The sequence below is a fragment of the Gorilla gorilla genome, chromosome 1 (assembly GCF_029281585.2).
Source record: "Gorilla gorilla gorilla isolate KB3781 chromosome 1, NHGRI_mGorGor1-v2.1_pri, whole genome shotgun sequence".
In the NCBI taxonomy this organism is placed as follows: domain Eukaryota; kingdom Metazoa; phylum Chordata; class Mammalia; order Primates; family Hominidae; genus Gorilla; species Gorilla gorilla.
The window spans coordinates 36,665,879-36,682,474 of record NC_073224.2 but is presented as its reverse complement, the minus strand read 5'-3'; the positions used below and the strand labels follow the sequence as shown (position 1 = coordinate 36,682,474).

At 45.1% G+C, this 16,596-nt stretch overlaps 1 protein-coding gene across 4 annotated transcripts in view; it reads left to right on the top strand.

The window, feature by feature from the left end:
- TLR5 (toll like receptor 5) overlaps positions 1 to 8,125 on the top strand; it is a 31,846-nt gene extending 23,721 nt beyond the window's left edge. For 3 of the 4 annotated variants that reach the window (XM_055347919.2, XM_055392996.2, XM_055346664.2), the window contains one exon: positions 5,329 to 8,125. In XM_055347919.2, the coding sequence (XP_055203894.2) occupies positions 5,333 to 7,909 (2,577 nt within the window). In that variant the 5' untranslated portion in view covers positions 5,329 to 5,332 and the 3' untranslated portion in view covers positions 7,910 to 8,125. 4 annotated transcript variants of the gene reach the window in all.
- Positions 8,126 to 16,596: the final 8,471 nt, after the last annotated feature.

Here is a 16,596-nt window from a genome sequence, read left to right as displayed (position 1 = left end):
ACCTCAAGTGATCCACCTGCCTCAGCCTCCGAAAGTGCTGGGATTACAGGCGTGAGCCACCATGCCTGGCCTCTATTGATAACTCTTTCAACCAATTGCCAATTAGAAAAATTTTAAATCTACCTATAAATTGGAAGCTCCCTCGCCCCTCAAGTTGTCTCATGCTTCTGAACCAGACCAATGTACATCTTAAATGTATTTGACTGATGTCTCATGTCTCCCAAAAATGTATAAAACCAAGCTGCACCCTGACCACCTTGGGCACATGTTCTCAGGGTCTCCTGAGGGCTGTGTCACAGGTCGTGGTCCTCACATTTGGCTTGGAATAAACCTCTTTAAATATTTTACAGAGTTTGACTCTTTTTTATTGACAGCGTTATTCACCATTTCGGAAAATCACTTCATGATGGCCAGTGCCTGTGTGGAGAATCACATATGTGGCACTCATATTTAGCTCAGAATAAATCTCTTCAAATATTTTACAGTTTGGCTCTTTTCGTTGACATACATTATCATGACATCTTGATTACAGGGGGGCTACCCACCCCTATCACTGTGACAACCAAAAATTATCCCTGCAAAACTACAGCTTCCTAGGAGGCAGCTGTCCCCATCAAGAGCCATGGCTTTTAGAGAGTGTTACAGATAAAATGCACTGAGGCAAAGGTCCTTGAACAGATCCAATCCCTTTATCTTTCTGTTGATGGCAGTGTTGTTCATTCAACATACTCTTTCCTTTTCTTTTTTCTTTTCTTTTCTTTTTTTTTTTTTTTTGTGAGCACTGTGCTTCTTTCTGTTTGCTGTATGGAGAATATAGTCTACCAGGGGATAGAGATGATACGTATTGAGAGGTGACAGCGTGCTGGCTGCCCTCGCTCGCTCTCGATGCCTCCTCAGCCTCACTGCCCACTCTGGCCGTGCTTGAGGAGCCCTTCAGCCCACCAGTGCACTGTGGGAGGCCCTCTCTGGGCTGGCTGAGGCCGGAGCAGGCTCCCTCTGCTTGCCAGGAGGTGTGGAGGGAGAGGCACAGGCGGGAACTGGGGCTGGGGTGCTCACGGGCCAGCGCGAATTCCGGGTGGGCATGGGCTCGGCGGGCCCTAACTTGGAGCGGCCAGGGGCAGTGAGGGGCTTAGCACCCGGGCCAGGAGCTGCGGAGGGGGCCCCGGGTCCCCCAGCACTGCCGGCCCCACCCACGCCACACTCCAATTATCGATGGGCCTCAGCCGCCTGCCTGCGGGGCAGGGCTCGGGACCTGCAGCCCACCATACCCGAGTCCCCCTGTGGTGGGCTCTCGTGCGGCCAAGCCTCCCCAACGGGCGCCATCCCCTGCTCCACAGCGCCCGGTCCCATCGACCACCCAAGGACTGAGGAGCGCAGGCGCGTGGGGTGGGACTGGCGGGCAGCTCTGCCCCTAGCCCTGATGCGGGATCCAGTAGGGGAAGCCAGCTGGGCTCCTGAGTCGGGTGGGGACTTGGAGAACTTTTATGTCTAGGTAGAGGATTGTAAATACACCAATCAGCACCCTGTGTCTAGCTCAAGGTTTATAAATGCACTAATCAGTGCTCTGTGTCTAGCTAATCTATTGGGGACTTGGAGAACTTGTGTCTAGCTCAGGGATTGTAAATGCACCAATCAGCACCCTGTCAAAACGGACCAATCAACTCTTTGTAAAACAGACCAATCAGCTGTCTGTAAAATGGACCAATCAGCAGGATGTGGGTGGGGCCAGATAAGGAAATAAAAGCAGGCTGCCCAGGCCGGCAGTGGCAACCCACTGCGGTCGTCTTTTACACCCTGGAAGGTTTGTTCTTTTGCTCTTTGCAGTAAATCTTGCTGCCGCTCGCTCTTTGGGTCTGCACTAAGTTTATGAGCTGTAACACTCACTGTGAAGGTCTGCAGCTTCACTCCTGAGGTCAGCAAGACCATGAACCCACGGGGAGGAATGAACAACTCCGGATGGGAAGAATGAACAACTCCAGACGCCCCACCTTAAGAGCTGTAACACTCACGGTGAAGGTCTACAGCTTCACTCCTGAAGCCAGCGAGGCCATGAGCCCCCCAGAAGGAAGAAACTCCGAACACGTCCAAACATCAGAAGGAACAAACCCCAGACACACCACCTTTAAGAACTGTAACACTCACCGTGAGGGTCCACGACTTCACTCTTGAAGTCAGTGAGACCAAGAACCCACCAATTTCGGACACAGTATGATAAATAAGCAAATAGACAAGACAATTAAGGGCTTGTGATCATTGCTTTGATGGAAATAAGATGGTTTTTGAAAGAGTAACATGGCGGGGGATTTATTTCAAATAGTGTGTGCAGGAGAAGGCTCGCTGGGGAAACACTGATGTGAGATCCCACTGCAGTAAGAGCAGAGAGAAGAGGGTTCACACGAAGGAAGCAGCACTTGCCAAGGTCCCGAGGCTGGAAAGAGTTTGGAATGCGTACCATGTGTGTATTTCAGGATGGCTGGTACTTCCACCCTATGACCTTGGTGCTGGCCTCTGCTTTCTCTCAAACATTGGGCCTCTCCACATCCTTACTTCCGTTAGACACCTGCTCTAATCTCATTACATCAGAGACACCTTTCATGACTCCTCTCTATAACAGCAGCCACCACCCGAGCCATGGCACCCCCATCTCCTTTTTCCCACTTTACTTTCTTCCATTGCATTTACCTCTACCTGTCAGTACCTATTTCCTCTTCCTTTTGTTGTCTATCACCTCTTCCGTCCACCAGAATGTAAGCTCCATGAGGGCAGGCTTGGTCCATTTTGCTCACAGCTGTATCTCCAGCTCCTAAAACAATGCCTGAGGCTTGGTGTGCTGGCTGATGCTTGTAATCCCAGCACTTTGAGAGGCCGAGGCCGGTGGATCACTTGAGGTAAGGAGTTCAAGACCGGCCTGGCCAACATGGTGAAATCCCATCTCTACTAAAAATACAAAAATTAGCTGGGCGTGCTGGCACACATTTCTAATCCAAGCTACTCAGGAGGCTGAGGTGGGAGGATCACTTGAACCCGGGAGGCAGAGGTTGCAGTGAGCTGAGATAGCACCGCTGCACTCCAGCCTGCGTGACAGAGTGAGACCCTGTCTCAAATAAATAATAAAACAGTGCCTGACGCATAATGGGTGCTCAGCAAATTTTTTTTAATGAGTTATTGAGGAGAAAAACTATTCAAGATAATGTTGACAAGACAGCCAAGAGCTGAATCATGTAAGTACTCACAGGATTTTATTCGAAGTACAGCAGGAAGGAAGGGAAGGGCCCTGTACAAAGAGGAATGATATCAACCAGATTATGTTTTTGAAAGGACATGCTGGCTGCTGGCTGGAAAATGAAAGCAAGACCAGAAATAAGAGAGCCAGTGAGGAGTCTCCAGTCTGGCCCACGCAAAGAGATGGTGGCGGCTTACAGTAGGGCAGTGGATAGGCTTGGGAGGTGGCACCAACAGGACTTGCTGAGGGATTGGATATTGGGGGGATGTTTAAAAGAATGATGTTTAAAAGACTCTGCTGTGTTGTCACCCTAAGACTCTGGATGGATACGGTGAAGCAACTTACTGAGATGGGGGAGAAATTCAGAGTGGTGATAAACATTCTCACCAAGTTTTTCCTAGCAATTATTAGATGCCTGAGTTTGAAACTTTGAGTCAATCCAGGCATCCATGCCTACTTCTGACTTGTGGTAGCTTGTGTGCCACAGCCTCCCAGTTTCTGTGGAAACCCCACCATACATCAGCCCCAGCACAAAGCACAACCTCGTCAGAGCTAGCCCACCTCCAGCACCGTGACTGCTCCAGGCTTAATCTCTCCTGGTGTTGACGCTTTTGCCAGTGATGGTGTCTCATGGGATTTGTGCTCTTTATAAACCATTGCCTTCTTCCTATTTCTTTCATTTATTTTTCCTCTCATTCTCCTGCCCTCTGAGCTATATAACTCTTCCTTTACCTTCCAACAGAGGCCTTTCATTACATTTAGAGCAAATGGAATGCATAGTAGGCACCAAAGATGGAGGTGTTATGCAAATAATAGATACCAAGCTCTCTGCGGGTGGGGTCCTTGTGTGTTTTCTCTTCCTAGCACGCAGCACAATACTTGGAACATAAGCCACACACGTTCATTGAGCACCATTTCTGCTGCACCCATGAAAAAAACACTCAACCCAGACAGATGGTCAGCTCCCCGACAGGACTTAAGCAAGTGGGCCAGTCTCTGTTTATTGTTGTACACTCACACAATCACACAGCTGCCAGGCGAGCACTAGGCACTTATCACACTTTTATTAAACCGATCACATCTGGTTCTTTGTGGGGTGCCAGAAAGTGCCCAATTTCTGCATGATGGGATGGACTGTGTGTGGAGTAAGGTCGGATAAATGGAGATGGGCCAGTAGCTAGACAAATTAAGGGAGAAAAACAGTGAATTTGTTTTCCACTCATCAGCCGAGCTTTCTGTGGGCTAGGAACGGGGTGCCCGGCTGAAGTGGAGCAACATTGTGTCTCTTCCTGCTGTTTTCCCCAACTCCCCTTAGCAAATCATGAATGAATAAACAAACGAATGAATGAACAAACATAGAGTTATTATAAGGATTAAGTGAAGGCAGGGTGCAGTGGCTCATGCCTGTAATCCCAGCATGTTGGGAGGCCAAGGTAGGAGGATCGCTTGAGCTCAGGAGTTGAAGACCAGCATGGGCAACAAAGCGAGACCCCCATCTGTATATTTTTATTTTAATTTAGAATAATAAATAAATTTTTTTAAAAGAAAAGATTAAGTGAAATGTTTTTTAAGTATCTAGAATAGTGCCTAGTATACAGAAAATTCAACATAAGTGTTTGATAGAGAGCAAGAATAGGCCAGGTGTGGTGACTCACATCTGTAATCCCAACACTTTGGGAGGTTGAGGCGGGCAGGTCACTTGAGCCCACAAGTTGGAGACCAGCCTGGGCAACATGGTAAAACCCCATTTCTACTAAAAATACAAAAATTAGCTGGGTAAAGTGGCACGTGCCTGTAGTTCCAGCTAATCAGGAGGCTGAGATGGAAGGATGGCTTGAACCCGGGAGGCGGAGGTGGCAGTGAGCTGTGATTGTGCCACTGCACTCCAGCCTGGGCAACAGAGCAAGACCCTGTCTCAAAAAAAACAGAAAGAGAGTAAGAATAGTTTTGTCTGTATCTGCCAGCAGCCACGTCTGTGGAGTCAGAGGAATGAAGGGGTCAAAGGGAGCAGGCACATCATAGAGAATACCCCCAAGATCTGAAGACCCCAGTGCAATACCTCGAGCTTAAATGCCTGTGTTTTCATTCTCCCTTCTTCTCCATAGGATCATGGGAGACCACCTGGACCTTCTCCTAGGAGTGGTACTCATGGCCGGTCCTGTGTTTGGAATTCCTTCCTGCTCCTTTGATGGCCGAATAGCCTTTTATCGTTTCTGCAACCTCACCCAGGTCCCCCAGGTCCTCAACACCACTGAGAGGCTCCTGCTGAGCTTCAACTATATCAGGACAGTCACTGCTTCATCCTTCCCCTTTCTGGAACAGCTGCAGCTGCTAGAGCTCGGGAGCCAGTATACCCCCTTGACTATTGACAAGGAGGCCTTCAGAAACCTGCCCAACCTTAGAATCTTGGACCTGGGAAGTAGTAAGATATACTTCTTGCATCCAGATGCTTTTCAGGGACTGTTCCATCTGTTTGAACTTAGACTGTATTTCTGTGGTCTCTCTGATGCTGTATTAAAAGATGGTTATTTCAGAAATTTAAAGGCTTTAACTCGCTTGGATCTATCCAAAAATCAGATTCATAGCCTTTACCTTCATCCTTCATTTGGGAAGTTGAATTCCTTAAAGTCCATAGATTTTTCCTCCAACCAAATATTCCTTGTATGTGAACATGAGCTCGAGCCCCTGCAAGGGAAAACGCTCTCCTTTTTTAGCCTCGCAGCTAATAGCTTGTATAGCAGAGTCTCAGTGGACTGGGGAAAATGTATGAACCCATTCAGAAACATGGTGCTGGAGATACTAGATGTTTCTGGAAATGGCTGGACAGTGGACATCACAGGAAACTTTAGCAATGCCATCAGCAAAAGCCAGGCCTTCTCTTTGATTCTTGCCCACCACATCATGGGTGCCGGGTTTGGCTTCCATAACATCAAAGATCCTGACCACAGCACATTTGCTGGCCTGGCCAGAAGTTCAGTGAGACACCTGGATCTTTCACATGGGTTTGTCTTCTCCCTGAACTCACGAGTCTTTGAGACACTCAAGGATTTGAAGGTTCTGAACCTTGCCTACAACAAGATAAATAAGATTGCAGATGAAGCATTTTACGGACTTGACAACCTCCAAGTTCTCAATTTGTCATATAACCTTCTGGGGGAACTTTACAGTTCGAATTTCTATGGACTACCTAAAGTAGCCTACATTGATTTGCAAAAGAATCACATTGGAATAATTCAAGACCAAACATTCAAATTCCTGGAAAAATTACAGACCTTGGATCTCCGAGACAATGCTCTTACAACCATTCATTTTATTCCAAGCATACCCGATATCTTCTTGAGTGGCAATAAACTAGTGACTTTGCCAAAGATCAACCTTACAGCGAACCTCATCCACTTATCAGAAAACAGGCTAGAAAATCTAGATATTCTCTACTTTCTCCTACGGGTACCTCATCTCCAGATTCTCATTTTAAATCAAAATCGCTTATCCTCCTGTAGTGGAGATCAAACCCCTTCAGAGAATCCCAGCTTAGAACGGCTTTTCCTTGGAGAAAATATGTTGCAACTTGCCTGGGAAACTGAGCTCTGTTGGGATGTTTTTGAGGGACTTTCTCATCTTCAAGTTCTGTATTTGAATAATAACTATCTTAATTCCCTTCCGCCAGGAGTATTTAGCCATCTGACTGCATTAAGGGGACTAAGCCTCAACTCCAACAGGCTGACAGTTCTTTCTCACAATGATTTACCTGCTAATTTAGAGATCCTGGACATATCCAGGAACCAGCTCCTAGCTCCCGATCCTGATGTATTTGTATCACTTAGTGTCTTGGATATAACTCATAACAAGTTCATTTGTGAATGTGAACTTAGCACTTTTATCAATTGGCTTAATCACACCAATGTCACTATAGCTGGGCCTCCTGCAGACATATATTGTGTGTACCCTGACTCGCTTTCTGGGGTTTCCCTCTTCTCTCTTTCCACAGAAGGTTGTGATGAAGAGGAAGTCTTAAAGTCCCTAAAGTTCTCCCTTTTCATTGTATGCACTGTCACTCTGACTCTGTTCCTCATGACCATCCTCACAGTCACAAAGTTCCGGGGCTTCTGTTTTATCTGTTATAAGACAGCCCAGAGACTGGTGTTCAAGGACCATCCCCAGGGCACAGAACCTGATATGTACAAATATGATGCCTATTTGTGCTTCAGCAGCAAAGACTTCACATGGGTGCAGAATGCTTTGCTCAAACACCTGGACAGTCAATACAGTGACCAAAACAGATTCAACCTGTGCTTTGAAGAAAGAGACTTTGTCCCAGGAGAAAACCGCATTGCCAATATCCAGGATGCCATCTGGAACAGTAGAAAGATCGTTTGTCTTGTGAGCAGACACTTCCTTAGAGATGGCTGGTGCCTTGAAGCCTTCAGTTATGCCCAGGGCAGGTGCTTATCTGACCTTAACAGTGCTCTCATCATGGTGGTGGTTGGGTCCTTGTCCCAGTACCAGTTGATGAAACATCAATCCATCAGAGGCTTTGTACAGAAACAGCAGTATTTGAGGTGGCCTGAGGATCTCCAGGATGTTGGCTGGTTTCTTCATAAACTCTCTCAACAGATACTAAAGAAAGAAAAAGAAAAGAAGAAAGACAATAACATTCCGTTGCAAACTGTAGCAACCATCTCCTAATCAAAGGAGCAATTTCCAACTTATCTCAAGCCACAAATAACTCTTCACTTTGTATTTGCACCAAGTTATCATTTTGGGGTCCTCTCTGGAGGTTTTTTTTTCTTTTTGCTACTATGAAAACAACATAAATCTCTCAATTTTCATATCAACACCATGTTCTGTCTCACTAACCTCCAAATGGAAAATAATAGATCTAGAAAATTGCAACTGCCCTTAGAGGTTTCCAGTCTCCATTGATTTTCTTTCAGATCCAATAATACCATTCTGTCCTGCTGTGTTCATTATGGATTGTATCCTAATCATGGGAAAGGCACCTTGGGAGAAGTTGCAGATGGCTGACGTGCTTTCTCTAGCATTCAGCTAAAAAATGGGATGGTCCATGATTCTGCGTTCTCTGTGTTCTGCAAAACAACGTTAAGTAGAAAACAAACAGAAGCAGAGGCACATTTCCTTCTTTTGCCACAGAAACAATGCCACTGTTGAATGCAAGTCATACTTTGTCTTATAGATAAGAGGTGGCCCCAAAGAAGCTGGGATGAATGAGTCACTACCTGTCTTGTGGCTGTACTGCACTTCATGTTCTTACCTTCAGCTTCTCCAGGTCTCGCCCTAGTGAGCCAAGAACTTTCTCTCACATGCTGCCTTTATTTAAGCCTGGCCTTCAAGACCTTCCATGATTTATCACCAACCTACCTTTTCAGCTTTATTTCCTAGCACACCTCATTGATCAGCTGCTCAGGCTGTTGCATGAAGAACATGGACTTTGCACACAGATCCTGGGTTGAGTTCTGAGTCAGCTGTGTATTAGCCATGTAACCTTGGCCTTGGTATGCCCTTGCTGGACCTACATTTTCTCATGTAACAGCATCTATGTCATAGAATTCCTGTGAAAATTAAATTGGCCAAGGATGTCAGGGCTTCTCAGATCTTTTCCTTCGTTGCCCTAATGACCACAAGAGAACACATACACTGAAGGCCTTCTGGGGGCAGTTGCAATTTCACTGAAGTTGTATTTTTTTATCTTAAATGAAATCTATGTGTATTTTCCATTCTGTTCTTTTTTTCATGTTTATTAATATAGAAATGTGTTTTTGCAAAAGGATTAAGAACACTTAAAACAAGGAAACTGTGCCAAAATTACCCCATAGCTTCACACACTGCCTCCTCCAAGTCCAGCATAACTCCAGGTCAGCTCCTGCAGTTTGAGGGGTACACATGGGTCTGGGACTCAGCTCTCCAAACTGTCACCTTCTTCCCCTCACTGGGCCCCTCAATCCTGACTCCTCCAACACACACACGTGCACACACACACACACACACACACAGGCTATTCTCATCCCAACTTCTTTTGGCCACTTCTAATCAATGAGACCGAGCTTTCCCTGCACCCAGCGTTGGCATTATTTTCACGCACACCATGCAGTCCCCACTATACCTCTTTCCTCTGGATTCTTCTCCCATCTCTGCACATCCGTCCTACGTTTTCTTCAAAATCCAGCCCATGAAGCTCCCTGGGATCCCTAACCCAAAGTCCTCTCTCCCTTTTGTGAAAACTCTTGACACTTTATCTGGTCTTTTAAAAGTAGCACTTACTACTACTTCCTCTCTCCTTTTTTCTGAGCCTGCCTGGCCGCCCGCCTCTCTGGAAGATAAGTTCCCTGAGGAAACACCTTGTCTTCTGTGTCCTGCCCTCACTGGCTGTAGCAGATCACTTATGGTTTGGGGGCCATTCAAGGGTTTCCCACCTACACATCTGCCCATGCTTCTTCCTCCCCATGGAATTTCTTCTCCCCATCCTACCACTCGTCTGCCTGGTGAATTTCCTTGTTTAGCAAGACTGCCCATCCCTCATGACCCCAGTGACAGATTTTCTGTCACTGATACACGACATTGTGTTGCGCCAGTGTGTTTATGTATGTGTGTGGATGGCTTAGTTTGTGAGACACTGCAGTCAGGACCTTGTCTTGTTCATCTGTGTGTCGCAGGCCCAGTTTGTGCCTGGCCCACAGTATGTGCTTAATAAATGTCTTGTAGATGAGTGAAGTATATTGGGAAGCCCAGCCTCCCTCATGTCAACGCCTGCTGTTATTAGACTTTCCACTGGAGGGGCAGGGAGGATGAGGGCCTGAGAGAGCAAGATACCCATGGAAGTGCTGAGTGGTAAGCTGAAAAGGGCAGGAGACCACAGGCTGTCAGACACCCCTGAACACTATTTCAAATGGCCAGGCGTGGCACAGGCCTTCTGGGTAGTGGGACAGTGGCAGCCCGGATTAGCAGCTAGGAACGGGGCTAGAATGGAGAGCTGAAGGGGTGGGGAGGAAAACAGAACCCACATGAATTTGCAGTGAATAAGGTCTCCTGGAACCTTGTGCTAAGAAATACAGTAAAACAGGGCCAGGCACTGGTGGCTCATGCCTGTAATCCCAGCACTTTGGGAGGCTAAGGTGGGCCAATCACTTGAGGTCAGGAGTTTGTGACCAGCCTGCCCAACATGGTGAAACCCCGTTTCTACTAAAAATACAAAAATTAGCTGGGCGTGGTAGTGCACACCTGTAATCCCAGCTACTAGGGAGGCTGAAGCAGGAGAATTCCTCAAACCCAAGAGGCGGAGATTGCAGTGAGCCAAGATGGAACTACTGCACTCCTGGGTGACAGAGCAGGATCCTAACTCAAAAAAAAAAAAAAAAAAAAAAGGAAGGAAGGAAGGAAAGAAGGGAGACAAAGCAAAAGTATACTGTGCCAGTAACAGGTATAACCGCAAATCAGGAAGACTGTGGAAAGACCACTCTGCTCGGTTCATGCTCTCCTGTCCCACCTGCTGCTCAGCCATGGTTTTCCCCCAGCTCTAGGGGGCAGGAGGGGCACCCAGGACACTGAAGAAGTCTCCTGGTCAGAACACCTTGTATGAACAGGACTCCTAGGGAAAGGGGTTTCCTAGTCCAGCTAGGGGTTGAAGGTAGTGCTACACCAGGGACCTCCCTTGGTTTGGATGACCATTGCTATGACTCTGTTTTCCAAACCAAACCTGGGACATGTAAAATGACAAGTGCAGGTGTCTTTACAGGAAGAACAAGCTGAAACACAGATAACTCTCAACATAGGAAAGGAGTCTATCCCACAGCCTTTTCTAATCTTCTTATTTAAAAACACAAATTACAGGTAATTTTCCTAATGAAACACATTTAAAAGGCATCTTTTTTGGTCTCTGTATAGAGTGTATGGGGGACCTGTTCACGTCTACATCCTAGCCACTGTTGGATTCAACATACCACTCTATTTCAAAACTTCCCTTTTCTGGCAAAGATCCAAAGCTTACTAAAATTCTTTTGTCTTCTTTTCCATGGTCAGGCCCAGCAGTTGGAATTCTTTTTGAGGCCATTTTCCCAAGTCTTTTATCACGTCACAAGACTTGCTGCGTACATGACAAAAGGAAGGCCCAACGGAGCCACATTGGGAAGTGGGCCCTGGGGAGTCTGCTGAGATGCTGGTTGCTAAGTGACTGCCCTGTCTTCCATGGCGCAGTGATTCAAAGCCAGGCCTCAGGAAATAGATACATTCCACATAGCACAGACCTCTGGGGTCACTCCAAAATGGTGAGAAACTACCACAGTTCAATCTCAGAATGGCTAGAGCTTTCTGTAGTTGAAACTGCGACTATTCTGGAAAGATCTAGAATATTGACTAGGGCTGCTGAAAACTTCAAAGAGAATCCCACTCATGTCAAATACAACTGACTCTGAAAATCCCTTGCCAACCACATGCACTTGCAGTGAAGAATGTTTTAGAGAGTCTTGATATTATGTAAAGCAAATGTGGTTTGAAGTTTTAAATCATGAAAGAACCACGTTAAGAGGACAAGAGGCTGTGGAGTAAAAGTTTAAGATAGTTAAATGCTCATGTACCACAATATAAAATTGATTTTAAAAAAGTCTACAATATTAAATCAAGAAATAGTGTTCCAAATATATATATTTAGAAGTATGGAAATGCCAGAAGAAAGAACCAGACAAATTAATGATGATTGCCTGAGGAAGTTCTGCCCAGTTCTTCCATTGGGAGCATCTAGAAAAGCTGGAGAAACTATTTTTTAGAATCTATTTAAAGACATGGGAAAGCTGCAAGGTAGTAAATAGGGCCAAGAGGCAAGAGAAGAAGGAAATCGAGAAAGCTGTCTACATTGCAATTAAGACCATCTATTACCAAAAAAAGACTATCAGTGAATGAAAAGGGAAACTTTAGCATGGAGGGAGATATTTGTAATACACATATCCAAAAAGGACTCACAGGCAAAATCTAAAAGAACTTCTACAAATCAATAAGAAAAAGACTACAGAAAAGAAAAATGGACATGACACTTAAGAATTTCACAAAAGGCTATCCAATGTCCAATAAGGAAATGAAAAGATATTCAACCTCCTTTAGTCATCAGAGACATGCAAAATGATACCACATTGCAATCCCACTACCCACCCACCAGAATGGCTAAAATTAAGATGACTGACAGTACCAAGTATTGGCAAGGCTGGGGAGCAATTGAAACTTTCCTGCGTGATTGATGAGAATGTAAATTGGCATACTATAAAGCAGGGTTCCCCAACCCCCGGGCCATGGACCCATACTGGTCTGTTAGGAAGCGGGTCACATAGCAGGAGGTGAGCGGCAGGCTAGCGAGCTAAACTTCATCTGTGTTTGCAGCTACTCCTCATCGCTTGCATTACTGCCTGAGCTCTGCCTCCTATCAGATCAGCTGCGGCATTAGATTCTCATAGGAGCTTGAGCTTCGTGTACGAGGGATCTAGGTTGTTTGACCCCTATGAGAATCTAATGCCTGATGATCCATCATTGTCTTCCATCACCCCCAGATGGGACCATCTAGTTGCAGGAAAACAAGCTCAGGGATCCCACTGATTCTACATTGTGGTGAGCTGTATAATTATTTCATTATATATTACAATGTAATAATAATAGAAATAAAGTGCACAATAAATGTAATGGGCTTGAATCATTCTGAAATCACCCCACCCCTATCCCCCACCAGTCGGTGGAAAAATTGTCTTCCATGAAACTGGTCCCTGGTGCCAAAAAGTTGAAGACTGCTACTTTTATTTTTTATTTTATTTTATTTTTTTTAGATGAAGTCTAACTCTGTTGCCCAGGCTGGAGTGCAGCGGCACAATCTCAGCTCACTGTAACCTCCACCTCCCAGGTTTAAGCAATTCTCTTGCCTCAGCCTCCCAACTAGCTGGGATTACAGGTGCGTGCCACCACACTCAGCTAATTTTTTTGTCTTTTTAGTAGAGATGGGGTTTCAGCATGTTGGCCAGACTGGTCTTGAACTCCTGACCTCGAGCGATCTGCCTGCCTGGGCTCCCAAAGTGCTGGGATTACAGGTGTGAGCCACTGTGCCCAGCCAGAGACTGCTACTTTAAAGAACAGTTAGTCGTCTACTAAAGTTGAACCACACATGCCCTGTGATGCTGAAATTCTACTCATAAGTATATACACACTAGAAATCCATGCACTTATGTGCGAAAACACACATAGAAAAACGTTGGTAGCAGCATTATTTGTAGTAACCAACATTGGAAACGACCCACATGTCCGTCAACCACAAAATGGATCAATAAATTGTGGCAATTGAAAGCCCTACAGAAATGACAATTAGCCAATTATAGCTACATGTAACAACATAAGTGAATCTTGAAAAAAATGTTAAGTCAAAGAAGCAAGGCATAATGATGAAATACCAAGTGGTTGCAATTTGAGAAATTTTAACAAGGCAGAACTCATCTGTGGTGATAATGAGGACAGTAGCCACCTCTGGGGAGGAGCGGTAGCGCTGGAGGGGGCTTCCAGGATGTTGTGTATGTTTTATGGCCTGACCTGGGTGACAGCAACACTTTTGTAATACATCTTATCGGCACTGATGAATTTGTTCACTTTTCTGTGAGATACTAGTTTTCCATTTAAAAAACAATTTTTTTTTTTTTTTTTGAGATGGAGTCTCACTCTGTCACCCAGGCTGGAGTGCAGTGGCACGATCTTGGCTCACTGCAACCTCTGCCTCCTGGGTTGGAGAAATTCTCCTGCCTCAGCCTCCCAAGTAGCTAGGATTACAGGTGCATGCCACCAGGCTCAGATAATTTTTGTATTTTTAGTACAGACAGGGTTTCACCATGTTGGCCAAGCTGGTCTTGAACTCCTGACCTCAGGTGATCCACCCACCTCGGCCTCCCAGAGTGTTGGGATATGAATTAGACAGATTTGTTGGTTAAAGGAATAGAAACATGTAGCAGACTAATTCATGTAGAGCTTATGGGACATTCTTCCCAAGATACCTTATTTTTGTCAGGGATTGCCTCTGATCTAAATGTGTTTCCATGCTCTGCTCCCACCAAAGGAAAAACACGTGATTATCCTGGAGGGCTTAGGGAGATTGGAGGAGTCGGGGAACTGCAAGCTTTTATTATGAGTATGTGATGTTATTTAAAGTTTAACTCTGTGCATGCATTTCAGTAATAATACTTAAAACAGACAAAAACAAAAATAAATATGTACTTAGATAAAATTGAGACAGTAACTCCTGCCCTTGGCAGAAGACAGAGAATCTAGAAATAATTAGCCAAAATTCTAAAATTAAGCCGCCAACAAAAAAAATTATTTCAACAGGTGAATACACATACACATGATATACACACACATATATAATGTCTAGATCATATAATATATTTTATGTATAATGTTTTGCCCAATTTTATTTTTCTTAAGATTAAAGGCACTTTTAATCTCTTTTACTTAGCAATTAAATATTTGATTTCTTCATGGCCACAATAACTTCCATTTAGATAGACCTTTTAAGAAATTAAATATTTTTATTTCATAGAAAATTCCATGGAAAGAACTTACTAAGTCTTCCATGGTCCTCTCAGACACCACAGTCCAGGAGAGTCTGACAAGGTGGCTTTATTCCTGAAACTCAGGGACCTGATCCAATGCGCTGGAAATTGTGTTTCTTTTCCCAGCTCAGGCTATTCACCTCAGGCCCCTGTTTTCCTGTCTCCTCCCCAGGAAGGTTGCGATAAAAATCAATGACATCATGTCTCATCGGGCCCCAGCCACCCTTCAGGAAGCAGGTGCTTTGGCTGAGTGGAGGCTGGGGCATTTTTCTGCTGCGCTGGCCTGCGTCTGCCTTTCGAGTAGCCCTAGGGGCCTAACACTTGAGGTCACCTTCATGGTTTTTCCAGTGACCTTGGCCATTAATGAGCTCCCACCGCTTTCCCCAGCTGCAGCTGTGTTATAGCGCCAGAGTCTTCCAAGCCTGCAGGTTGTGCCAAGCCTGGAGGGATTTGCAAAAGTAAGTCGCCGGTGGTTTCCGTGCACTGGTCCCTGTGAAAACAAAAGAAGCTTTCTGGAGTGGGAACTAGGGATCACCACTGGTGATTTAAGGAAGACACTCAGGCTTAGGTGTGAAACAAAGGAGGAGAAGCTGGTGTGGGGAGTTCCTGGCTGGCAAGGGACAACCCCAACGTGAGCCTCAGGTGGGGAGTTCCCCAGCTGGCTTCTTCTGGGCTTGGAATGAGAATGTGGAGTTGCAGTCTTAGCTGTGTGTTGTTTCACCCCTTGGAGCTTCAGGGTTTGGTTTGTTGTTGTTGTTTTCCCCCAGCATTAAAAGGTATATAGAACTAATTAGCACAGTTCCTAGCACAAAATAAATGCACATTAACACCTGGTAGTGCAGAGAGAGAAACTATGTTGTGGAAAAGTTGACCATCTAGGTTCTCTGGGCTCCACAGGTCTGCTTCTAGTTCCCCTGGTCTGGACACAGTTCCTTGTCCCTGGGGTGAATCTAATCTCTTTGGAGGTCAAGGCAATACGTCTGGAAATCTGAGAAGAAAATCAGTAAACTGGGTTTTTCTTAAACATACAATAAAATGGATACATTCTAAGTGTAAATTTCAATGTCTACACCCACGTAACCATTACCTCTATCAGCATATAGAATGTTTCCTTTACTCCAGAAAGTTGCCTCTTTCACTTTCCTGCCAATCCTTACTCCTGCCCCAACTCAGACAACCACTGTTGTAATCTATCAACATAGATTGATTTTGGCTGCTCTAGAACTTCACATCAATGGAATCATTCAATCAACATTTTGCATCTGTCTTCCTTTATGTAACATAATTTTTTGAGATGCTTCCAGGATATTATAATATCAGTGAGTTTTCCTTTTTATTGTAGTGTGGATATATTACAATTTATTTATCCAGTCTCCTGTTGAGGGACACCTGGGTTGTTTCCAGTTTTTAGCTATTAGAAATAAAGTTACTATGTCCATTCATTTACAAATCTTTTTGTGCACATGTTTTCCTTTCTCTTGGATAAATATGTAGGAGTAAAATTGCCAGGTCATAAGGTAGGTGTATGTTTTCCTGTTGTATTAGTCTGTTTTCATGCTGTTGATAAAGGCATACCTGAGACTGGGCAATTTACAAAAGAAAGAGGTTTATAGGCCAGGCACGGTGGTTCACACCTGTAGTCCCAGCATTTTGGGAGGCTGAGGTGTGTGGATCACCTGAGGTCAAGAGTTTGAGACCAGCCTGGCCAACATGGTGAAACCCCGTCTCTACTAAAAATACAAAAATTAGACAGGCATGGTGGCATGTGCCTGTAATCCCATCTACTAGGGG